The sequence below is a fragment of the Nuphar pumila genome, chromosome 9 (genome assembly GCF_984573655.1).
Source record: "Nuphar pumila chromosome 9, dmNupPumi1.hap1.1, whole genome shotgun sequence".
Taxonomy (NCBI): Eukaryota; Viridiplantae; Streptophyta; class Magnoliopsida; order Nymphaeales; family Nymphaeaceae; genus Nuphar; species Nuphar pumila.
In genome coordinates, this window is record NC_143257.1 from 9,238,615 (window position 1) to 9,265,714 (window position 27,100).

The 27,100-nt window shown below is 39.5% G+C and overlaps 1 protein-coding gene across 1 annotated transcript; it reads right to left on the bottom strand.

Moving 5' to 3' along the window:
• Positions 1 to 1,854: 1,854 nt before the first annotated feature.
• On the bottom strand, positions 1,855 to 26,003 carry LOC149828390 (embryogenesis-associated protein EMB8-like). Its single transcript, XM_090017550.1, has 8 exons — positions 25,573 to 26,003; positions 24,529 to 24,657; positions 23,410 to 23,541; positions 7,000 to 7,142; positions 6,803 to 6,900; positions 6,622 to 6,716; positions 6,480 to 6,533; positions 1,855 to 2,359 (listed from the first exon to the last, which is right to left on the bottom strand). The coding sequence occupies exons 1-8, from the start codon at positions 25,948 to 25,950 to the stop codon at positions 2,162 to 2,164; spliced, it is 1,227 nt and encodes a 408-aa protein (XP_089873676.1). The 5' UTR covers positions 25,951 to 26,003; the 3' UTR covers positions 1,855 to 2,161.
• Positions 26,004 to 27,100: the final 1,097 nt, after the last annotated feature.

Below are 27,100 nucleotides of genomic sequence, written 5' to 3' on the forward strand. Positions count from 1 at the left end.
ATCTTGTTGTTTCAGAGATGAATAAGGGCTGGGCAGTTTCCTGAATACACGTGGGAACGTGTGGGTCTTCTATTTTTTTATCAACCTTCCTTTTAATGATGTTGAATATAAAAGGAAAAACACAACTGATAGGGGTAATAAAGGAAATATACAAGAATAATTAAAAATACATGTGAATATACAAATTGACCCAGGCTAAATATATTGGATCTAGATCGATCCAAAACCAATCATGTCACACATTAAGGTAGGTTGTAAGTATTCTCACTCATTCCTACCTTAAGATTCTTTTTATTATTTTTTATTTTATAGAATAGAAATTTGATGATTTTTCTCCCTACAACAACAACAACAACAACTACGCCTTCATCCCAAAACAATTGGGGTCAGTGATATGAACCAACAAAGAAAATCATTATGGGTCTTCCACATCAATCCTTCTCCTCCATTCATTTCTATCCAATGCCATGATTTTTCTCCCTAGCTATCCAAAAAAAAGTATAGCTGATGTCTGGTTGAGATAACTAACCATGCATTCTGCCTATAACGAACCCTATTTTTGGACTTCTTAGCTCACTCTTGTATTAGATCTTTGAGTTCTCGAGACCCATGTTTCTTCCCCGGTAGCAATTCTTAATTCAAGTTGATATCAGCTTCAAGCATTTATAGCAGGGCAGACAGTCCATGGCACATTGGCACTATACTTATCTCTTTTTTTTTGAGAGAGAGAGAGAGAACAGAAAAATTATCATTAACAAGATTCAGAAATGACAAGGAGAAATCGTCATGAATACACATAGTGATGGTAGTGTAAGCAACTACCTGACAAAAGGAACCCAGAAGAGAGGATCCTAACCAAGAGATGTCATTGCTAGACCATACAGCACGAGCAGCATAAAACAAGTGTGATTGGATTGCGTGTGAAACGCAATGTACATCCAACCTCTTGTCACTAAGAAGATGATTATTGTGCTCCCTCCATATCTCCCACCAAGCTGAAATCAACCAGCACCGCCAAGCCCATCTCCACTTTTTTGAGAAATTAACAAAAGGAGGCCTCAAAATAAACTTTCTGAGGCAATTTGCCCAATCCAGCTGAATATGTAAATTACTAGGAGCCAACTTAAAAAGTGACTGAAAGAAGGAACACCACCAAAAAATATGTTAAGCCTCATATGATGAAAAAGGACAAAGTACAAAACTTGCAAAATTTCAATAAATCATGCATCTGATCGTGCTTCTCATGCCTCCAGACATACCCAAATTTTCAAAGTAATTCCTCTATTCCAAGGAAACCGAGTTAATTTTCTTCTTCTTCAGCTTGGGACAAAAATTCAGTAGCCACGCGTATTCATACTGCTGCGAAACAAGATTAATACTTGGCTGGCAAAGCTACAATGATGCCGTGTGAAGAAAACATGAACAGAACATCAAGAGGAGGGAAGGCATCATGGTCGAGTGGAAGGATAGTAGATGCATCATCTTTTATGGATTTCTTTTTTACAAGCAAGCTGGGGTATAATCCGTGGAGGCAGTGGAACCTAACCATCCAGCTATGTCATTTGACCCCAACGCATCATCCATTTGAAGATGGATAGCAGGCAGTGTTCATGCAAGGTTACTTGAGCACTCCATCTGAAATGGACATAATAGTTCAGTCATTTCTTTTAATGATTGTGCGGTCTTGATCAATATCTGGAAAGAAGGTTCTTTATAATAGTACTGAATACTCGGCAGCAGCGTAAAGTATATGATCCTGTAGTTGCACAGACAATATGAGCTTGACATCTACAAAGTAGTGATTTGAAGTGAGAAAAACACTTCATACGAGCATTATCAAAGACATACTAATAAATGAAGGGTGTTCGTCATGTTGCAGTGTTTAACATTGATTCTCATGTAATTCTCCAATAAACAAGTACGAAAACGCTCTGTTGAATAATCTGTTTTTCATGTCACATAATGAAAATGATATACAACACTGGAGATTTATGTGGGAAATCTGCTCACAAATAAACTATCAATATATTTAGGGATTGAATGGAAGGCACTCAATATAGGCCAACATGCATCACTAAAAAGCAAACATCCAGTATTGAAAGTTGGATGGTGCTCAGATGAATCAGCATTCAATGTCAATGGTGTATGGAAAACAACCAACTCAAACCATCAATTCTGAAGAAGCCGTTTGTTCTGATTCAGGAAGGTAGTTTGCCTCACTTTTATTCTTCTGAAGATGATCAAAGAACTCCATAACAACAGGATCTGTCCAAGGACATCCAAAGGGAGCTTCATCTCCAGCAACCCAACCTAGATGCCCACCTTTTGGAGTAACTACCAATAAGCAGCGAGGGTTATCCTGGGAGAAGAAGTTTCAGTTTCTAAATTAGGATTTGCTATATCTCAATTGTACGGGTAAAAATCCCAAAATAGAAAGAAAGATGAAAATCAATACATTGTATCTAGATAAAGGAAAAGAAAATTAAAGGCAGTCAAAGAGCAGGGAACAGAGTTCAGTCCTGAAAACAAGAAACCAACCATCAAACCAAAGACCAGCATCGTGCATCTAGCAAATCAACCAGGGAGTTATCAAGTAATCAATCTTCTTTAGTGTTTTATTTTTAAAAACGTTTCCAAATTGTAGCTCACACAAGAATACTTCAGATTGCGGGTAAACTACCACAAGAAGGGCTGAAAGAGGTAAAATGGACCCAGAAACAGCTTCCAATTATAAGAACTGTCATGCATGAATAAACTGTGATAGCTGGAGAAGCAGAGTTCCACCATCTTCAACTGAGGACTCCTAGGGTTTGAATCCAGTTGAGGTTATCCCAAGATTAGCTAAAAAAAAGACAAAAAAGAGGAAAACTATACACATCAAAAGAAGGAACCCTTATGAACTTTCTCTTACCTCTCTGTATACAAGAGTGTTATAGGAATTGTTAACATGTCTTTCTCAAGCAGCAAAATCCAAAGATGAAGTATTAAACAAAGAATATCGCCACCTATAAGTGAACAGTTTAAGAGTGCGCATTACAAATCTCCAAGACCAGTTATTAGCAGTCATCTTTTTGAGACTTTGGAGATGCAGCAGAAAAAGTTAAAATAACATATTAGTAAACCAAATAAAAATTATATAAAATGTGCTTTACAACTCGAAGATAAATAGGAATAGTAGAAACATATTAAAACAGAATAAATTGGACTATATCATTCTCATTGTGTACAGTGTCCATCAGAATGATATCTAAAGATATGGACAATTAACAGTATGGATCTGATGGCAGTACTTTGGAACCGAAGAAAGTATAATATGTCATTCCCATTTAATTATAATTGATGCCCATTGGAATAAAATTATACAGTATTAACTGGTAGCTCCAAGTTACATGACTAAGATTTCATGCAGAGATCGCCAAATAAAGAGATAATGAGAGAAGTTCATGTTGGCAACAAGTTTACTAGATCATGCAAACTCCAGCTTATAGTAGCTAGAAGAACATTTGGAGCAGATTAAGGAGCATCAGATAATTAGTTGTTGTTTTATGCATTTGCGCCAGAAAGAGATCATAGAACATTATATAAAAAAAGGCAGCCGCTAAAACCCTCGTCTTAGATGGACTACAAAGATGAAGAGGAACTTCACATTTGTTTGATTCCAGAACCCCAACCAAAGGTTTCCCATTGTCAGCATAATAAAACTTAAGATTAGCAGTACAGCCTCTAACAAGGAACCTTATGTGTACACAAAATTTGTCTGCTCTACTGAGGTGATGGATTCCTAGTGTTCTTGTTCCCATTTTTTGGATAGGAAAGCAGGGTGAGGCAGGCCTCTACCAGTTCATTAACCAAAAAACCAAATTACACTGATCTTCCTAGAAGAAAGCTAATCCAGAGAATACAAAGGACTATTCTCAAGAGATAGCATTGAATCATGCCCCGTAAAAGATGGATCCATAACCCGAATCAAAAGAAAAGCACCTTTTACATGGACAATTCGACTAGCGTGATCTGCCGTATTGATAGCATCACATCCTATGGAATACTTAGAGGAAGGCCCATGGACAATAAAAATAGAGATGCTGCTCAAATAAAGTTCCCATGATTGCCATAACTTTATATTGATGTGTCGATGCATTCATTATATTCTACTATACGATAGTTATATTATCTTCTATCACAATTTCAATCAGCTTAACTTCCCAAAAATATAATATGGAAAACTTCCAAGCAGCTATGAAATAATTTAAATTGTTCCTTTATCAAGGCTAAGTTATCAACCTATTGCTCCCTCCCTATGAATTACTTAATGTTAGTAATTATGGCAAGCTTCATCTGCTCATTATTAAATCCTCTCCCACCCAAAGGAAACTGTAAAAAAGCAGGCCAGGCAATAACACCAGAGCTCGGGGCCACATATTTCAAACAACACCATTGTTCCACTTGTCAGAAACCAAAATATCTGAGATAATCTGACTTCAAATCCCTCAAAAAAGAAAATCTACTCTGCTTTTACAGATATACTAGCTGCAACAATCATCTTGCACCTTTAAGCAAGCTTCATCTGCTGACTATTAAAATCCTTCCACCCAAGAGGAACTAAAAAAGAGCCAGACCAAACAATAACAACAAAGATTGGTGCCACATCAGACATCATACCTCTATTTCTCAAGCAACACCACTGTTCCACTTCTCAGAAACAAAAGTATCCGAGATAATCTGACCTCAAGTCCATTCAAAAAGATACCCTATTCTGCTTTTACAGATCTACCAGCTGCAACAATCATCTCACACCTTTAAGCAAGTAATTCAGAGTGAAAAGGACTCCTATGATCTACTTGCAACTGTTTCTAAGAATCACATCTCTGTTCTAACTGGAAATGTAATCCTGCAGCATAAAAAACCTTACAAGAGAACTTGATTTATAGTCTTAGATGCAGAAGTTTCATATTTAATCAACAAAATAAAATATGCATATGTGCATCCATGCGTATATGTATGATAAATAAATAATATTTTGCAGCAAAAAAGATATATTTCAATAAAGAAAAACACCTACCCTATCAGCAGGGCTGGTAAACGAGAAGAATGAACCGAACAGAGGATGTTCAAGCTTGGCTCATTCTTGTGGCAAAGCAAGCCAAGCTTAAGCTCATAACAAAGCCACGTTACATGAGCGGAGCTCAAACAGGCTTGTCAACAAAAAATTATTATTTTAAGACTAAAACTAATAGAAATTGAACTCTAAACTTACTAAACCAAGCTCAAACTAGCTCATATACAACTAAATGCATTGTTTCAAAGCTGTAAGCAATAGAATTTGAACTCTAAACTTATTTCTTGCAAGCCAAACACTTCAACCACATACACTTTATGACATAAAATATATGTAAAATAATAATATTAACAGTTAATGAGTCTATACAAGTAAAACATTTGCTGTTAATGTTCAACTTGCCGAGCCTATTTCACAAGTTGCAACAAGCTCTTTAAGAGATGAGCCACAAGCAGCTCATCTCGTTTCCCAGCCCTACCGATCAGTACCCAGACGATCTATTTGAATTCATGAAGAGGGAAGAAAGACTCTAATAGGCTTGTTCTAAGTATCCGCATACTCACATTGGTGTGCGAGTCTGCACACACTGTGTGTGTGTGACCCATATCAATCTCACAATATTATCAACAATGGTTTTTATTGGAAAATCCGATATATCTTTTTGAATAAAAATGATAATTTTATGTTTTGAAAAATGAATTTCTTAAAAAATTACAAGAATAACATTAATTTTTAAGAATTCAATTTACTACAAAATTTTGATCATTTTGTTTTCGAAACAATCCTCCACAAATGTGATTAATGTAAAATAACACTAACATTGGTGACTATGCAATTGTGCACACAAAAGAGAGAGAGAGAGAGAGAGAGAGTTGGGTACAAAATCTAGTATTAAACTATGGCCCAATAGCTCCATCTCCAACTAATTTTTCAATCAGAGCCAGGACCAGGTGGTGGATACTCTAAACAAATATCTGCCAAAGTTTTGTCGCTCAAGCTGGCATCAGACATACTGCAAAGTGCACGTATTTCCAATGCCCCTAAAAACAATATTAAGTATACTTAGCTTCTGAGCACCTAAAGTGCAATGTCATGGGTTTCTGGCACAATTCAGACCAAAACTTGGTAGATTGTATGAAGCATAATGCAGTCGCCTCAAGACCAAAAAATTGTCAGGAGATTAGGCTCTCTCTCTCTCTCTCTCTCTCTCTCTCTCTCTCTCTCTCTATATATATATATATATATATATATATATATATATATATATATGTGTGTGTGTGTGTGTGTGTGTGTGTGTGTGTGTATATATATATATATATGTGTGCATAGTGCAAAGACAGTGATCACATCAGAGTTTATCCAAAAATGAATCATTAATCAACCAATAGATTTCAGGCTACGTTACAAAAGGTAAATAGCATACTTGTATTTCCTTGCGAGGTATGCCCCTAGAAGGTGCAATTGGATCATTAGCAGCCTGCATTCACAGATGAAAGGAAGCCAGTAACGATGTTATGCATAAGAACTGTGATACAGTGCATCCAATCTTGATGAAACATAACTACCTGGATGCACAACAAAGGTGTGCGGACATGTATTATAGAATGTGAGCTGCTTGCATCAAAATAATAATCGTCTGCAGACTTGTAACCAAAAGAAACTGCAAGTGACTGAAAGCACTCTCAGAATTCAGATAAAATAAAATTTGGTAAAAGAAAAAGGAATTAGCTGAGAGATGAAACAAACCTCGTGTTAATCCTTCATCAAACTCCTTAACAGACTTAGAACTAGATGCTAATTGAATATTATACTCCCCTCCTATGCCTTCAAATAACAGGGCATGCCTGATAAGACAAAGCCCATTGAAAAACAAAAACAAAAAAAAATTACTCATGATCTTTTTAGAATTCATATCAAGGTCAAAATCTTCTCATGACAATTACTTCTTGAAAATTCTGCGGAGTGATCTTGCAAGAGCTTTGTCATATATCACATTGAATCCCTTGTGAAAATCTTCATCAGCAATAACCAAGTCAAAAGGATTGCACAAAGATGCTGCCCCAGAAAGAGGACAGTTATGAGCTTCCTGCAACTCAGTCGGAGAAAGAGCTCAAAAAAGGACAGAAAATAAAGCAAGCAGATATGCATAAGCAATGATGCAGACTCCGGCAAGTTCAATTTCCAGAACAGGCCACTAATGGACTGAGCATACGAGCCACTATGGGCAAACACAAGAACTCAATAGAGTTCACAATTAGAAGCCACTAAGGGCTGAGCACAATATAAAAAATATAATTTTATTCACACAAAATGCTTAAGAAAAGCATATCTTACATGAGAGAGAAGATCCCATATACATACACAAAAACAGGGAAAGAGGGAGCGCAACTAGCTGTTGGGCTAGTCGAACGGCTAGTTGGCCGTTGGACCACCAGCCCAATGGCAAGTTGAGCTAGCCAATGGACCAGCCCAACAGTTAGAAATAGAAGGACAAAAAATGTCCTAAAATACCTAAAACATAAAATAAAAGAAAATAAGAAACAAATATATATATATATATATATGATCCTAAAATACATTCTAAAAGAGAAAAATATATGTATATATACATATGAATGTATATATATGATAAAATACATATGAAAAGGGAGAATAAAATATAACATATATTTAACACCCTCCCTCAAACTGACTGTGAAATGACCAAAAGTTTGTCAAGGAGAAAAAAGAAACACGACGAAGGCAATGCTTTGGTAAAGAAGTCGGCAAGTTGGTGTTCTTATGTCACATATGTGAATTCTATGGTTCCTTTAAGGAATCCATCATGAACATAGTGATAATCCATCCCTATATGCTTTATACACTAGTGAAATGTGATTACTCGCAATGTAAATCGCACTTTTGCTGTCACAACATATCTTTGATGGAGCAGTCATGTTGACACCCATATCCTTCAATAGACTTGTTAGCAAAACAATATGCATGGTAGTGGTTGTCATTGCTTGATAATCTGCTTCGGTAGAAGAGAGCGACACATTGTGTTTCTTCTTACAACTCCAAAAGATGAGCAAATCATCAAGAAAAATAAAATAACCTGTAGTAAAAATATGCTCATTAGGATTGCCTCTCAAATTTGAATCAGTATGAGCTAAGTCACACGGATTCGGCAAAGCAGGTGCTGCACACGCATCAACGCGATGCGATGCGGGTGGGCGTGTGGGTGCGGCACCCGGTGCGGTCAACATGCCCCTGGGTGTGTTGACTGCACCCAAGGTTATTTTCGTCTAATTTTCAAACGTAAAAAAAAAAATGTTTTTGCCCGATCAAAAGGGCTATGAAAGAAGAGTTTTTCCCTAATCCTCTTTCGCAGCTCTCCTCTCCCACGCAGTTGTGCTCTCTCGCTCGCCTCCTCTCCTCCCGACGTCTCTCAGGGGAGCCCGACGCCACCTCCTCCTCTCTCTCGTCGCAGACCTCCGGCGATCCCCGGCGTCAACCCCACCCGCAACCCTGACGACGCCCAGAGCCACCTCTCCCTCTCCTCTCAGGTAACATCTCCCTCGTCCCCTTCCTTCTTCTATCTTTTCCCAACCCTTCTCCCCCCCTCGCTCTCTATCGCTCTCTTGTTGGGTCGGCAGAGGAGGGGCTGAGCCCCCCCTGCTCCCTCTGATTTCAGGGGAGGGGCCGAGCCCCTCCCTGCTTCCCTGTTTTCGGCAGGGGAGGGGGCCGAGCCCCCCTTCCTGCTCCCTCTAATTTTAGGGGAGGGGTTGAGCCCCTCGCTGCTTCCCTGTTTTCGGCAGTGGAGGGGCCGAGCCCCCCTGCTCCCTCTGATTTCAAGGGAGGGGCCGAGCCCCTCCCTACTTCCCTGTTTTCGGTAGGGGAGGGGCCGAGCCCCCCTGCTCCCTCTGATTTCAGGGGAGGGGCCGAACCCCTCCCTGCTTCCCTGTTTTCGACGGGGGAGGGGCCGAGCCCCCCTCCCTGCTCCCTCTGATTTCATGGGAGGGGCTGAGCCCCTACCTGCTTCCCTGTTTTCGCAGGGGAGAGGGGTGAGCTTCTCCGTGCTCCTTGTTTTTCCGACATTCAGGGGCGGGGAAAGGCCCCAACCCCCCCTCCTCCTCATTTTCCCTGTACGGGCCCAGACCTGGGCTCGGCCTGACAGAACCGAGCCTACCCCTCAACCCTCCTTTGTGAGCTGGGAGTCAGGAGCTGGACTCGATATTATAAATCTTGATTGTCTGCATAATTGATCTTAATATAATTTTTTTGTGTTTTCAGGACAAAAATGACGGATAAAGGGAAAGGACTTGCGTCATCCTCATCCCCACATATGAGTTATGCTGCTAGTTTTGTTGATAGTTGCAGTGGGAGTGATGATGTGGGGCCACTTTGGGTACATGTAGATAAGCTTGCAAAAACTAGAGAAGGAGGTAGTGGAAACAAGAGATTTCGATGCAAGCTCTGTAAAAAAGATTATGTTGGGTCTTACACAAGAGTGAAGGCTCATTTATTGAAGATACTAGGATATAGCATTTCAGGATGCAGAAAAGTTGATGAGGCAATGCGAAGACAATACAAGAAAATACAAAAAGAATATAAGAAGAGAAAGACAATGAGTGATTCTTGTGCAATTAGTGTGTCATTTGGAAGCCACCAAGAAAATATCGGAAAAAAAAAGTCAATGTAAGAGGTAGAGGAATGATACAAGCAGCATTCAATACATATGGAAGAGATGATATGGATAGAAAAGTAGGGAGGTATTTTTATTCTAGTTCACTCTCATTTAATGCGGCTAGAAATCCTTATTGAAAGGATTTAGTAACATCTTTGGCAAATTGTAATTTGAGTGGCTATGTGCCTCCAAGCTCAGAAAAACTACGAAGCACACTTCTTGCAGAAGAGAGGGCAAACGTGGAAAGGTTGCTGAAGATTAAAAAATATTCATGGGAGCAAAATGGAGTTTCTATTGTTTTTTATAGATGGACAGATATTCAAAGGCATCCACTGATCAATTTCATTGCTTATTCGCTTAGTGGCCCAATATTCTTGAAAGCAGTTGATGCATCTGGAGAATATAAAAATGCAAAGTATTTGAAGGGGTTGTTTATATAAGTCATAAAAGAAGTGGGTGATCAGAAAGTATTACAAATCATTACATACAATGCTCCAGTTTGTAAAAGTGCAGCGTTGAGTTTGGAGAGTGAGTACCCTCATATTTTTTGGACTCCCTGTGTAGCACACAGCTTAAATCTAGCCCTAAAGAGCATCTGCAACCCTAAAGAAGAAGAAAATTCACAAACATATGCTTTATGTTCATGGATTGAAGATTTAAAAAGAAATGTCAAAAGCATTAAGAATTTTATTGTTAACCATCATCGTGCTAATGATATATTTAATAGGCATTCTGACCTAAAATTATTTAAGGTCGTTAAAACATGTTTTGCGTTCATCATTGTGATGGTGAAAAAGATTAAAAAAGTGAAGAATGTTTTGGTTAGCATGGTGACCGATAAAAATTGGACATTCTATCGTGTTGATGATGATATCAAGGCTCAAGAAATTCATTGTTGATGATGAGTTTTGGGACAGAGTGGTATACTTTCTTCAAATTACGTAACATATTTGAGAAATGTTAAGAGAAGTTGATAAGGATGAGCCTATGCTTCACAGAGTTTATGAAATGTGAGATAATATGATTGAAAAAATACAAGTAGTTTTCAAGCATGAAGAAAAATATCCTGCATTGGATGATTCAGAATTTTTTAACTATATTCATTCAATTTTAGTCAGAAGATGGGATAAGAGCAACACTCATTTGCATTGCATAGCACATTCTCTTAATCCAAAATATTATGCAAATAAGTGGCGGCAGGTGGTATTGGTCGTGTTTCTTCAAATTTAGACCCAGAGCTATCAAGACATAAAAATATGTGTATGATAAGACTTTTTCCAGAAGCATATATTCTAAATCAAGTCACACACGAGTTTGGAAAATTGTCATCTTCGAGATTATATGGACCAGCATTATTCGCGAGAGAAGAGGATAATATAGATCCTATCACATGGTGGTCAACATTTGGATCAGAAACACCTCTTCTCCAACGTCTTACATTACGATTGTTATCGCAGCCTGCTAATTCATCTTGTTGTAAAAAAAATTGGAGCACATATTCTCAAATCCACAACATGAAGAGAAACAAACTCACCAGCAAGCATGCAGAGGATTTAGTATATGTTCATTCAAATTTTCGACTACTTTCGCGAACCAATGATGAATACAGGTACTAATTTTCTCTCTTAGTTATTTGATTATTTCTTAGTTTTTCATTTAAATATACTTGTATTGTATTTAACATTTTCAAATTGGGTTTGTAACGTAGATAAAGAACATCCAAATTTTGGGATGTAAACCCAAAAGAGTGTGACTTCGAGAGAGAGCATGATTTCAACATGACAAACATGGATTTATCTAATCCCAGTATTCCTTCTAATGATGCATTTGATGATGAAGAAAATTATTAAGATCCATTACTTCATCGTCATATATATTGTAGAATATACTTTTGATATGTAATTTAGTTCTTTTCTGCTTTACTTATTTGATTGATATTTAGGTTGATTTATGTAATTGTTTTACTTATTTGATTGATATTTAGGTTGATATATTACATGCATGATGAATGATAGTATGACAATGTTAACTGTTAAAACTTCAAAATTATATATATATATATAATATATAATATAATATATATATATATATAATTTTTTATATTTTTGCCCTGCCGCACCCCCGCACCCAAGGTTTTTTAAAGTGCCACACCCGCACCCATGTGACATAGAGTATGAGCAATTAAATTTAAATGTGAGGAAGAAGATAAGAAAAGCCCTTCAGTTATGGTGCCTTTCAAATATCTAATGACTTTCATAACAACAATCATATGAACCGAGGTGGGGGGCATGTTGGAACTGAATCTCACTATGGATCACATGTGCTATGTCAGGTTAAGTGATAGTTAAATATGTAAGAGATCAAATCTGTTGTTTATAAGGAATGAGATCCTTTAAAGGAGTTTCATCATTTATCCTTATTTTAGCATTGATAACTTCGGGAGTATCCACAACCTTTTTATCTATCAACCCAAACCTAGCAACAATCTTATATACCAATTTCATTTGAGACAAAACATGCCTTCGAGGTGAGTATGCAATCTCAATACCTAAAAAATACCTTAGAAAACCAAGATCAGACAACAAAATTTACTTTAAAAATACTTTTAATAAATTCAATTCATTTTTTATCACTATCAGTAATAATCATATCATCTACATATAAAAGTAGGATAATAATACATGTTATTGCATTCTTGACAAAGAGAGTAGTGTCGATATAACAAGATATAAAACCAAAATCAATCATGATTTTGCTAAAACGGTCACACCAGGCCTTAGGAGTTTGTTTAAGGCCATATAAAGATTTCTTAAGTCGAAGAACTTTACCTTCCTCAACATCAAACATGGGTGGAGGGTCCATATACATTTCTTCACTAAGATCCTCATTAAGAAAGGCATTCTTGACATCTAATTAATAAATCGATCATTTTTTAATAGAGGCTACGGCTGTGAGAGTTCTAACACTTATCATTCTAGCTACTAGTGCAAAGGTTTCTTCATACTCAATCTTATATTCTTGAGCATACCCTTTGGCCACTAACCTAGCCTTATATCTTTTTAAAGTTCCATAACCCTTGATTTTAACTTTGAATACCCACCTATATCCTATAGTTTTCTTTTCTAAAGGAAGATTCACAGTTTCTCAGGTTTTAGTTATATGGAGGGAATCTAACTCAACCTCCATTGATTCTACCCAACGGAGATAATCTTTGGCTTTGTATGTAGAAGGTTAATGAAAGTCATAAATAGCTAATGGACAAGCTCTATATTTGAGGGGAAAAAACTCACATGATACAAATCTATTAGAGGCCTTAGATATACGATCTGATCTCCTAAGATTGGTCTCATTTATGGGTTGGTTTTGCATGAACTTATCAAGTGCACATGGGTGTTCCTCATTGTTATGCAGGAGTAGACCTTGAATTCTTGAACATCATTGTCTTTGTTAATTTTGTCTTCATTTCTAGGACTTGGAGGATCATCAATTATATTATCATTGCTAGGATCATTAATAATGCAATCCTCGTCAACATCATTCACAAAAATTTCATCAATATGAGAAGCTTCTCCCTTTTCCTTAGGCAATAACTCTAACAAGAAGGAATGATCAATATCTTCCTTAGTTACTTCCTTTTCAAATCCATTTTTATCCTCAAGTAACATTTGTTTTCCATTGTTTTGTTTTCCAAAGTGTGGAGGTCTATATGTTTTGGTGGTAGCATCGGGTTTGGAGGCAGTAAGAACGGTGTCATTTGTTTTGAGTTCCTTGTCCTCCTTCAATCTTCCTTCTTCCATACTCAACTCGGTAAGAGTCTTATGGAGAGAAGGAATTTTGGGTTTATGAAGTAGCATCATCCTCACCCCCTAGAACTCAGGCTTTAGACTATTAAGAAACATGAAGAATTGTTCCCTTTTTAGTTGTTTTTGTCTAAGGCAAAGATCTCTGGGAGTCTCCCACTTAGGCTCCAAGACAAAAATCTCTTTCCATAAGAGGTTGCAATAGTCCCAGATAGTTTTGTGCAGGATTACCAAAAGAGCTTATAGGAGTGGGGAAGCGTGCTTCCTCGAAACGTGCTTCGAAAGAGTGAAACGTGGCACTTTCAAAATGTGTGGAGAAGAGCCCATTTTAATTGGGAAAGCGCACTCCTATTAATAGGGAAGCTCACTTCCAGATATTGGGAAGCGAGTTTCCTTCTTTTTAAGGGTTTGAACAATTCTACCCCTTATTAAACCTTTTTTACAAAAAAAAAAAAAAGAAATTGTGTTTCCTATGATGGTAAAATGGTCATTTTTAAAAATTTTGTGGAAAAACACCAAATCGCATAGGGTTTGTTTATTCACAACACAATTGTCTCTCTCTCACTCACTCTCTGTCTCTAGCTCTCTATGTCTCTCACTCTCTCACTCTCACTCTCTCACTCTCACTCTCTATCGCTCTCTATGTCTCACTCTCTCCCCATCTCTCTGTCTCTCGCTCTCTTTATCTCTCACTCTCTCTCTATCTCACACTCTCTTTGTCTCTCACTCTCTCCCACTCTCTCAGTCTCTCGCTCTATCTCTCCCTTTGTCTCTCACTCTCTCCCCCCCTCTCTCTCTCTGTCTCTCGCTCTCTTTGTCTCTCGACTCTCGCCCTCTGTCTCCCACTCTCTCGCTTTCTCTGGCATGGTCCATGCTAGACCCGACGGCCATGCCAACAGACCCAAATGCATGGCTTTATGATCTGATTTGAGGGGGCAAAGGGTGAGACTAGAAAGCCTTGGATCTCGAGATCATTGGATCTAAGATCCGCACCACTGAAACACACCCTAACTGAAAACTATAAGAATACAATTTTGTGAGGTTTATCAAAGAGGCTGGGTTTTGCTGGTCCGCACCACTCTGAAAATGCAATCTGTGTGGACCAAATCCGTGCTTTATTAACTGGCATGGTATCCTAGTATATATAGTAATATATATGGTATTAGAGTTGTACTGATAGCATATGAGGGAACACCTTTAAGTAGGATGTAAACAGTTTGGATCCGGTCAGATGTAACGAATATCAAATCCGATTATTGATTAATTGGATTCGGATATGGATGAAAAAAGCTAATACTGAATCTAAAAAAAATACATGTAATCGGATTCAGACATGCATCAGGATCGGACATCAGTCGATAAGGTCATGAAATCTTAAACCAAATTTGGATCTGATATCTTAGCAGATTCAGTTTTCTCAAACAAATCTACCGATGATCCAACCTGATTTTTTTTTAATTAAGAAAATTGCTTAGAAGTTGGAACTCTTTATAGTTGCAAATATGATTAGTTTATAATATATAGACTTGTGGTTGCTTCTTCACACAAACACATAGTTATTAGTTTACTTTATGTGGTTCACCATCATTTAGATTTAGTTATGTATATTTATTTGTTTATGTCACTAACATTCCATGAATACAATGTAAACTGGGAATCGATTCATAGATTCATCGATGCATATATGTTAAGGCCGACGATCCAACCAGATTTTTTTAATTAAGAAAATTGCTTAGAAGTTAAAACTCTTTATAGTTGCAAATGTGATTAGTTTATACTTTAAACTTTGAAATGCTTGAAATTAAATTATGTTTTTTAGTGTTTAAATGCATAATTTGTTTTGTGCATTTAAAAAATTAACTATATCTCCATGTAATCTTTTAGTTTATCGATTTTTCTATCTTGTAGAGATCACAACCTCAAATGACAAGTCATTTGATTCATTTCTTCAAAAAGGTACGCTTCTTAATCAAATTTTTTAGTTTTCTTGATATATTATTTATTAAATGCTTGCAATATGATGCATTTGTTAAATAGTTGCAACAAGAATATGAATTATGAATTTCTTTTAATGTATTTTTTATTAAATGCTTGCAATAGGATGCATTTGTTAAATGGTTGCAGCTTGCAACTAGAATATGAATTATGAATTTTTCTTGACGTATTATTTATTAAATGCTTACAATATGATGCATTTGTTCAATGGTTGCAACAAGAATACGAATTACAAATTTTTCTTGATGTATTATTTATTAAATGCTTGCAACAGGATGCATTTGTTAAATGGCTGTAACAGAATATAAATTATAATTTTTTCTTGATGTATGATTTATTAAATGCTTGCAACTGGATGCATTTATTAAAGGGTTGCAACAAGAATATGAATTATGGATTTTCTTAATATATTATTTATTAAATGCTTGTAACAGGATGCCTTTGTTAAATGGTTGCACTTGCATATATGATTCAGTTTTGAGGTTAATAGATCAACTTTAATGTTATATGTCCATGTTTTATTTTGTTAATGATAACATAAATCTTATATTTTGATAAATTAGAAAAGAAAATATAATTGTATTTTCGCTTCTCTTTCGAGAAGGGCAGTTGACCCAGATGGTATACCTATTGAGGCTTGAAAATGCTTGGGTGAGAAAGGTTTAGAATGGTTGACAAATCTTTTTAACAAGATTTGGCGGACAAATAAGATGCCTAATGAGTGGAGGAAGAGTACTTTGGTGCCTCTATATAAGAATAAGGGTGATATACAAGATTGCACAAACTATCGTAGTATAAAACTCATGAGTCATACTATGAAACTTTGGGAAAGGGTGATTGAGTATAGGTTGAGGAAGGTTGTCATGATATCGGAGAATCAATTTGGTTTTATGCCTGGAAGATCAACTATGGAAGCTATACATCTTCTTAGACAACTTATTGAGAGATATAGAGAGAGGAACAAATATTTGCATATAGTTTTTATTGATTTGGAGAAGGCATACGATAGAGTACCTAGGGATATTCTCTGGTGGACAATGATGAAGAAAGGTGTTTCTCTCAAGTACGTTAGTATAATTAAAGATATGTACGAAGGAGTAGTAACCAATGTCCGCACTTGTGGAAGGGTGACAACCAATTTTCTTATAATGGTTGGGTTACATCAAGGATCTGCATTAAGCCCTTTCCTATTTGCTATAGTGATGGATGAGTTTACGAGATCAATTCAAGAAAATGTGTAGTGGTTAGAATTATGGAGACAGACAATGGAAGCAAGAGGTTTTAAGTTGATTAAGAGTAAAACAGAATATATGGAATGTCGGTTTAGTAAGCAACGAAGTAGTGATGGGAGTGTAGTGAAGCTTGGTGAGCAAGAAATATTGGTAGATGACTGTTTCAAATATTTGGGATCTATCATTCAAAAGTATGTAGAAATTTATGGAGATGTAAATCATAGAATAAAGGTTGGGTGGATAAAATGGAAAAGTGCAACTGGAGTGTTGTGCGATCGTAGAATACCATTGTGGTTGAAGGAAAAGTTTTATAGGACGACAATTAGGCCCGCTTTATTATATGGTATGGAATGTTGGGCTGCCAAGAGACATCATATTCAAAAAATGAGTGTAGCTGAGATGCGTATGCTTAGATGGATGTGTGGAAATACAATAAAAGATAAGATTCGAAACAAGGAGATACGTAAGAAGGTAGGCGTTGCATCCATTGAAAATAAGATGAGAGAATCGTTTACAGTGGTTTGGACATATTTGGCGAAGGCCTAATGATGCTCCAGTTAGAAGAATGGAGAAATGAGAAAATATATTAGTTAAAAGAGGTTGGGGTAGGCCTAAGAAGACTTGGATGGAGATGATAGGAAAGGATATGAATGCTTTGAACCTCACCGAGGACATGGCATTGGATAGAAATGATTGGAGGAGAAGGACTCACGTGGAAGACCCTGAATGATTTTTTTTTTGGTTCATATCGCCGACCCCAATTGTTTTGGGATCAAGGCGTAGTTGTTGTTGTTGTTGTTGTATTTTCGCTTCCCTTTCGCTTCTCACTTGAATCCTATGTTGTTTTCCTCTTCGTTTTCACTTCGAATCCTGGTTCGCTTCCGGTTCAATTCCTAGGTCGCTTCTGATGCAATTCTCTTCTCGCTTTCGAGATTATTAGTTCTTGTGTACTTCTCTTCTCGCTTCCGAGATGATTTTCGGTTCACTTCTGATGCAGAGCAGGATGGACCTAGGCCTATACTGCATGATCCGTGACCCGGATCCAGATCCAGATGAGGCTTTTAAAAGCCTCATCTAGAGTTGCGTGCAGGAAGACAAAATTTTTGAAGAGGAGCAGCCTTTTACGTTTTCCTGTTTTGTTTTCTTCCAGCCGTCCTTTTCCCTTTTGCTTTTCGGTATCTCAATTAGTTGCCTGATTCCTTTTTTTTCTTAGTTTATACTCTTATTGTCCCTTGAAGTTTCCATTGAATAAAACACGCCCCCATTGTTTCGGTGGGCCTTTTTTTGTTGAGATTTTCTGAGCATTACACGAACACGAGAGTCGTGTTTTCGACAGCCGACGTCAAGGAAAGATCCAGCTAGTACCCACTGCATCAAAGTAGTATCAGAGAGCCCGGCGTCCACCTTCATCAGCGTGATGTCTCTTGAAGTGAGGACCGATCCGACGAGTGGCGATGAGCGGGTGGAAATTGGTACCGGAGACCCAATGATGCGCCTGATGGAAATGATGATGAAACTGCTGGAGAATATGTTGCGCATGAATAAAGAGGTTGCTGGGGTATCGAAACGGTTGGACGGTATCGAGGGTCGTCTTGTCGCCCTAGAATCGCCAGCGGAACCGCGCCCTACGACAACTCAAAAAATGGGTACAGTGGTGGCAGACGATGCAATCGACCTCCTCAACGCGACAACGAATGATCCAGCCCAACTGAAACGACAGCTTGTCGTGCAGCCAGGGAACATCAGGGGGGGATCCGCACCAAAACGCCTGTCGTGAGACACTCCAGCCAGGGGTACCGATCCTAAACCAGAGCCCGAATGCCAGTCGGGGGGTCGTGGCTGTCCAACCGACCCCCGAGCCCATGGGAGACCCTCCTGTCGTGAGCCTGGGTACGCCAACTAGGTACCAAATCACGTCCCAGGCCAGATGCGACCTGCAGGGCCCATGCGTGATGCAGGGTCGGGCCGCAGGCACGCCTGCGCCAGCCCGGGCTAGCACGGTCCTGACGACCCTCCCGGCTCCTGTGCACGGGGGCTCGGTCGCAGCCCGTCAGCAAGCAAGTGGGGATCATCCCCCATGAGTCGGACCGAACCCGACCAGATCCAGCCAAGATCTGAGACTATTTGGGCTCGGACCCGAGTCCCGTGGGCCATCCTTTGGGTCCCCTGGGGCGGGTCCAAGTCTCAAAGCCCCACACCCGACCAACCCAGTTGGGTTTGGTTCGCGGTTCGCCCCGAATCAGACCCAACCCGTTATGTTTCACCCCTAAAATGGATCCAATGCCGACCCAAACCCATATCGGACCCGAACAGAGTTCCAGTTTGAATTTGAGCCGGGTCAAAATCGGGCCCATAATCATATGGATCACGGATCGAGTTCAAACCAAGACTTTTATCCCCACAACTCGATCATCGATCCAATCTACCCAAATCTTGGTCCGACGAATAGTTTAGGAATAGACTTGATCCACATCCAATCGGGCGAATCAACCCAATATTATACCAATCCGACCCAATTCCCGAACCAGGGCCAACCCATTAACCCGTCCCCGATCCAAAACCCAATACCGTATCCGACTCAACCCCGCTATCCTCACCCGACCCATAACCCAAACCCATATTATCACATTCCTACCCACCTAGAGCTCAAGGCCCGGCAGCCCCATCCCCCTTACTTTGGACCTCCTGTCATACCGGTGCCACAACGCCGGCCACAGATGGCTCCCGCGCATGAGCCAGCCAGACCGAGGCAGATACAGCAGGGACCGGCGCGATCAGAGCGCCGACAACATGTCATTGGCATTCGTCAACCCCAGCAACCAGGCGAACAGGACCGCAGAGATGAAGCAGTGTGGGACAATGATACCTTTTGGAACGAGTACCTTGCAGGCATGGTGGAGGCCCGTCAGCAAAGAGTACCAGAGCGCCCCTCCACGTACGGGGTGAAGTTGGAGCTTCCAGAGTTCGCAGGTTGGTTCGATGCGGAGCAGTTTTTCGATTGGTCATATGTCGTCCAGTTCTTCTTCGACTACCATAAGGTCGTCGAGTACCGTCATGTCTCCCTAGCCTCTACTCGGTTGAGAGGCCTAGCACAGACATGGTGGGTTGAGCTGCAGAGGTCAAGGGAGTGGCAGGGATTAGTGCGCGTACAGACTTGGGAAGAGATGCAGCAGCTGATGCAGTCTAAGTTTGTGCCGCCAGATCACGCCGAAAGAGCATACAAGGAGTACCTGACCCTGCGTCAAGGCACCAATACTGTGGCGGATTACACTGTCAAGTTCCATCATCTTTCCCTACGAGTGCAGATCGAGGAGACCGCCCGCCAGCAGGTCACGAGGTATATTTCTGGTCTTCGTCCTGCCATTTCTGATGACTTCAGTTGTATCACAGTCGAGTCCTTGGATCAGGCCAGTAGTTATGCCATGAATGTGGAGGAGAAACTGAAAAGAAGGCAAGAACATAAGATATCCCGTAGTGATCAGTCCAGTCAACCCAAGTCGAGTTTCCCAACCAGGGGAGCGAGCTCCCCTAGGAAAGAAGACTCAAAGTCCACCCCTAGAGTCGACCCTGACAAACCCGATCAGTCTGGACCCGCGTACCACACCCAATCCAAAGGTAAGCCCAGTGAGTCTACCGTTCGTTGTTTTAGGTATCAAAAGTTAGGTCATATTGCGTCCAAGTGTCCCACCATGAGTATGAACACCCATCTAGCAAAGGGCATTGTTGAGTCTGCGTCTGATAGTGAGAGCGAGGGTGAGTCGCTTCTTGAGGGGAATGACGAGGTGAAAGTCGTAGAGTTCGATGGCAGCATCGAAAATTTGTTAACCATCCATCATGTGATGATCACATCCCGGGAGTCGGCCCCCACAAAATGGCTGCGAAATAATATTTTTAGAACCCGGTGCAACTGTGAGGGGCGTGCATGTGATGTTATCATTGATACCGGAGCGTGCGAGAATATGGTGTCCGAGAGTGTCGTGTCCACCTTGAACCTAAAAACGGAAAAATTGTCTCAACCTTATAAAATGACATGGTTCAAGAAAGGCAACGAGGTGCCCATCACCCTGCGTTGTCCAGTTCGGTTCTCTATGGGGGAGCATTACCACGATGAAGTGTGGTGTGATGTGGTGCCCATGAGTGCGTGTCATATCCTATTGGGACGTCCCTGGCAGTTTGACTGTAAGACCATCCATGATGGCCATAGGAATATATACACATTTGTCTTTAAGGGTCATAGGATAGTTCTCCTTCCCACCAAGGAGACCGAGTTGCCCCGGCTAGCGAGCCTATCTGACCGATCTTCCCTCCTTGGGCTGCCCGAAACTTGGCACCTTTCTCCTACATTTAATGTGTCTGATCCATATGCTTATTGTGGAAACAACAGGTCGTCAGAGCCGACTTCTTTCCCACCAGGGGAGAATGCTGCAGGGCAAGATGGACCCAGGCCCATACCGCATGATCTGTGACTCGGATCTAGATCCAGATGAGGCTTTTAAAAGCCTCATCTAGGGTTGCGTGCAGGAAGACAAAATTTTTGAAGAGGAGCAGCCATTTACGTTTTCCTGTTTTGTTTTCTTCCAGCCGTCCTTTTCCCTTTTGCTTTTCGGTATCTCAATTAGTTGCCTGATTCCTTTTTTTTCTTAGTTTATATTCTTATTGACCCTTGAAGTTTCCATTGAATAAAACACGCCCCCATTGTTTCGGTGGGCCTTTTTTTTGTTGAGATTTTCTGAGCATTACACGAACATGAGAGTTGTATTTTCGACAGCCGACGTCAAGGAAAGATCCAGTCGGTACCCACTGCATCAACTTCTAAGTTGTTTTGCACTTCCTGCTTCCTAAAATTTTAGAAGTGTCTTGCTTCCCACTTCCTGAATCGCTTCCCGCTCCCGCTTCCTCAACTGACAACTTTGGTTTTGTCACCTTGCTTCAATGACATCATTCTTTTGTGAAGATTCCACCAATGAGCCATGTCCTTAATAGTATACATGTCTTTTAAGAACTGTCATGCTTCCTTGGCAATTTTGAATTGGCCCACACTATCGAATATGGAGGCATCCACAGGACTCATGATCCATGCTAAGATTTTAGCATTGTCCATCTGTCATTTCATGTGTCTTATCGAACTCAAGGGTTGCAAAGAGCTTTTCATTTTCATTGAAGAACTTTATGTTCTCATCCACAATTTTTGTGAATGAGAGTGGAGGATCCGGCCAATCACCCTCAATGTATTTGATGAGACCTTTGGACAAGATATGGTTCTCCATAGTGGAAGCCCAAGTGCGGTAGTTGAAGCCATTTAACTTGACAAGCATAGCAAACACAAACTATTTCTCTATGATGAACAAGAGAGAGTTGATGAATAAAGATGGTCACTTGAAGCTTTGGTTGGTTCTCCAAGAAGAAGCGCGAGCACCGCAATGGTCCACCACTACGATCAAGAGCTTATTGGCTTTGATACCATGTAATGAAATCAAAAGAGAGAGAGAGAGAGAGAGCACAATCACAAGGCCACTAATGGGCCGAGTACACAAGCCACTATAGGCAAACACAAAAGCTCAATAGAGTTCACAAGTACAAGCCACTAAAGGCTGAACACAATATAAAAAATATAATTTTATTAGCACACAAAATGCTTAAGAAAACATATCTTATATGAGGGGGAAGATCCCCTATATATACACAAAAAGAGGGAAAGAGGAAGCTCAACTAGTCGTTGGATCAGCCCAACGGCTAGAAATAGGACAAAAATGCCTGGCATTTTTGTCCTAAAATACATAAAACATAAAATAAAAGAAAATAAGAAAAAAAAAATTACATATATGATCCTAAAGTACATTCTAAAAGAGAAAATATATATACATATGAAATATATATATGATAAAAATACATATAAAAAGGAAGAATAAATATATAACAACATATATTTAACACATGGAACATCAGTCAACTTAAAAATATGGACACAATACACGCATGCAGGCAAACACACATGTACATGTATATACGGTCATATGCATGCATATATGCATGCACATGGATGTAAGCAGCGACTTGCATTTCTTTTTCTAGGAAGCTGTCACATGGATGTAGTACAGGTGCAGCTGGTACGACATGTTTTTCATAAAAAGGGACTTTGAGTACAACTGTGCATGTGTATAGAATTTCACAGAAGATGATAAGAACATAGAAATATAAAACATATATGAAAGTACATATATAATACAAGATATAAAAAATATGTAATATACATATTACATACATGCAGTAATATAGCATATGTATGCATATGTGACAGAATGGAGTACCCACACCCTGATGTACTAGTGCTGACACTGGTATGCCAGGAATTTTGAATTATGCATATTACAAACCAGGAAAGCTACAAAACAATTGGTCACTTCAATGCTTTCGCTTTTGAGGCAAGATATGACCATGCACGCCAAAACCAAGAACCATATATATCACAGCTAAATTTTTTCTCAATCGATATCAATAAGAGAAAGTTAGAAAAAAAGGGATAATCCTAATAGTTGAACATCAAAAAGTTAAGATGCTGATGTAAAGACTTTGCCACACAAAAAAAATTTAGCTCGCATGATTTATTTATCATGTTATTAAAAAGAAAAATAACCTGAAGCTGCTTTAAGGACATGGTACCTGGCCAAGATAACGAACAAGAATATTTGCTCCAAGAGACCAACCAATTGCATACAATTTTGAATATGGAAAACAACGGCCAACATGGTGCACCACTTGACGGAGATCTTCTGTAAATGAAGCTGAATAGAACTACATACCAAAAAATATAACAAAATACAACTTCAGATAGTAATTTGAGGAGCAAGTACAACTAACAGCACATCCTCTTATACAGCAAATAGAAAGAAAAAAAAGAGTGTCAATGCCAGAAGGAAGCAATTTTCAGATGCTTTATGACTAAAGAATATGATATAACAAAAGGGCAAAAAATCAAAATACTGCAGTACACTTAATGCAGTGTACAAGTCCACAATAGGATGACAAAGAAAATCATATGATTATGACAATGGTTGGTGGTGAGTGGAAATGATGCAAATATCAAGAAAGAAAAGCTAAGAATGATGGTGATGGCCAAGGTTGAACAGTTGTGAAGGGTGGTTGATGATAATGGTAGTGGTCATCATGAAGGCGATCATTAGTAATCATGTTAGTGTTGATGGTGAGTTGACTTCTTATATACTGTTGATGAATGATGACGATGCTACAAAGAAGAAAGCATGTGATTCTATAATGATGATACAAGTGGAGCGGGTGATTATAAAGACAATGACAACTATGATTTTGATGATGATCATGACATATTTCATGATCATGAAGAAATTGATGATAATGGTGATGGTAATGGTGCAATTGATGTTAATTTCCAATTAATGATGATGGTATTAGCAAAAATGAGATTATTAATGCTCATGGCCATGAAAACAATTGATCACAATGAAGATGGTGGTATCGATGATAACAATAAGGATAATAAGAAAATGGTAGAAATGATGCTGATGACAAAAGAGACGGAAAGATTGTTAACTAAAAAGTTACAAAGCAATGTTTTAAAAGCAAATTGCATCCATATGCCATTTAATCAATTATATACACAACCGAGTTTCATAAAATTGATTATGATAAAATTGATCACCAAAATTAATTTGACACAAACTCATCTTAGAAAACTCCATCCACGCAGAGCCTATTTTAGAAAAGTAGCTCCTTTTTCAATGGAATCTTTGATCGTTACCACACCTGAGGTGTTGTGACAGGGCTGTCTGCACACCCACGGCTATTAAACACTACAACTCGCCATCCATTCTTTCTTGCTCGTACAAGCATGTGCCTAACATACGTGTCTCCACTTCCTCCTGTCAGACCTGGCTGCAAATCTCAGCATTAGATACGACCACGTACATACAACATAAATCCTGAAAGTGGGATAACCAAAAGTAGGATCAGTTGGTTAACGTCATTTTAACCCAAAATACAATTTCCCAACTAATCAACGTTTATGTATAAGCTGGTACAGCTGACTCCCTTAATTCTCTGTTTAGGAGCAGTTGTTGGGAGCGGTGATGACAGGGGTAATGAAATCTGCGGATTTGGCAACATTGTAATCCACCCATTTATAAGACCATTGCTCTTCCCAATGCCACTCTGATGTCAGTCTTCCCTCTTAAAAACGTGATTCCAATCAACGGAGACAAATGGGGTTCCGTGAATCCCCGATCGCCGCTCCCAATGACGGCTCCCAAACATAGCCTAAATGGTTATTTATGATCAATAAACACTGACAACGCTAGAAGAAACTAGATCAAATATAAAAGTTTGGCCATGTTCTTCCAATTTCATTAAGAATCCATGTCGGATGAAGAAGATAACTCACAATTCCAGATTCTGTAGCGATGTTGAACAATGGTAACATAACAAACTTTTACTGATTCTTAGTTCCTCGTCTCTCCGAGACCATGAGAATTTCACAAACAGAAACAAATCCCACACCAATCAGACTAGTATAACTTCAACGCAAAGTCAGTTCAAATTGCAAGGGCAGAGCAGAGCTTTCGCTAATTAACAAATTATCCCAAAATAGAGAAGCGGCCCAGACTTTCCCGATTGTACCAAAACACAGTCAGTTCATACTCCACTTATAAGAAGAAAAATCCATCTCAATTTGCAAAATTTACGTGAAATTGCACAAAATGAAAAACAAATGCAGATAGCAGAACTACTTAAACAAGAAGAAAAAAGAAAAGGCAAAAGGAAGAGAAACGGAAAAGGGTGAAAGCAAATCACCAGAAGGATGATGAGGGGAGCATCGGATGGAAGGCGTTGATCGTCAGCACCACCCACCGGCCAATCGAGCGCGACGGCGCCACCGTCGGCCATCCTGAGGCTCTCCCTCCGATACCTGACATCCGGGAGGGACCGGAAGAAGGAGGCGAAGATGGTCTCGACGTGCCGGTTGCTGGTGATCAAGGGGAAGGCCCGGTACGGTCTCCTGAGGGTCTGGAGCGGCGGGAGCCGATCTCCGCCGATGATCTCCAGGGTCGGATGGGCCTCCGGCGACGAGGACCCCGCGGGGACGCTGGCGACGGCGGAGACGTGGCGCGAGAGGAGGTGCGCCGAAGAACGTCTGGGCGCCAGCGAGACGACGCCCGATGGCGCCGACATCTCTCTCTCTCTCTCGCTGCGAGACACGCGTTCGACGCTATCTGGGTGTGGGAAGGTATGATTAGCGGCTTTCGGGGCAGACTTTAAAACGCCGTATTTTAGTTGAGTTTAGACTATCCAATATTTTTTAGTTCTTTATTGATTTTTAAATTTGAAAAAAAAAAGTAATCGATTCGGCTCGAGTCTGAATCGGACGATTTTCTGAACCGATTTGAAAACCATTTTAAGTAAAGTCGATTCAAGTCCAGAACCGATATTGACAACGTTGATCTACACCACGAAGTAGGTTTATCATTTGTTTGAAAGGCAAGCTGGGGTTAAGGCTAGGGGTGGCAAAACCTGACACGACCCGCCAACCCGACTCTTAGGTGGGTTCGGGTTGGGCTTAAGCCAACCCGTTTAATAAACGGGTTGACCCGCCTAACCCGTTTATTAAACGGGTCGGGTTCGGGTTGGGGGTATGCCAACCCGCCAACCCGGCTGACCCGTTTAATAAACAGGTTAGGCGGGCGGGTCAACCCGCCAACCCGCTTGCCAACCTGACCCGTCAACCCAACCCGCCAACCTATTGTTGTTAATTTGGGTTGGTCGATTTTATCAATTTGATATAAATAATGCTTTCCTTCACGGTATTTTGAAGGAAGAAGTTTATATGAATCCACCAAACTTTGAAAGATAAGAATTATCCTAATTTTGTGTGCAAGCTCAATCGTATTGTGTATAGTTTAAAGCATACTCCCCCCCACATGGTTTGAAAGGCTTTAGTTTAATTTAGAAAAGTTGGGTTTTATTGAATCAACCTTTGATCCATCACTTTTTATTCATCACATTAATGGTTTACATATGTTTGTCTTAGTATATGTTTATGACATCATTGTGATAGGGAATTCTAATGATAATATTAAACATATTATTCAAGATTTTGGTAGTGAATTTTTCATCAAGGACTTGGGCTCTCTATATTATTTTCTTGGAATCAAAGTGGTTCATAAACCTTCAGAAATCGTGTTGTGTCAAATGAAGTATATTCTCGACCTCTTGGTTAAAACATGTATGACATAATGTAAGCATGTTGTCCCTCCAACTGCACCAAATATCACCTTATTTAGATATTATGGGACTTTGCTATATGATGCTATTTAATACATTA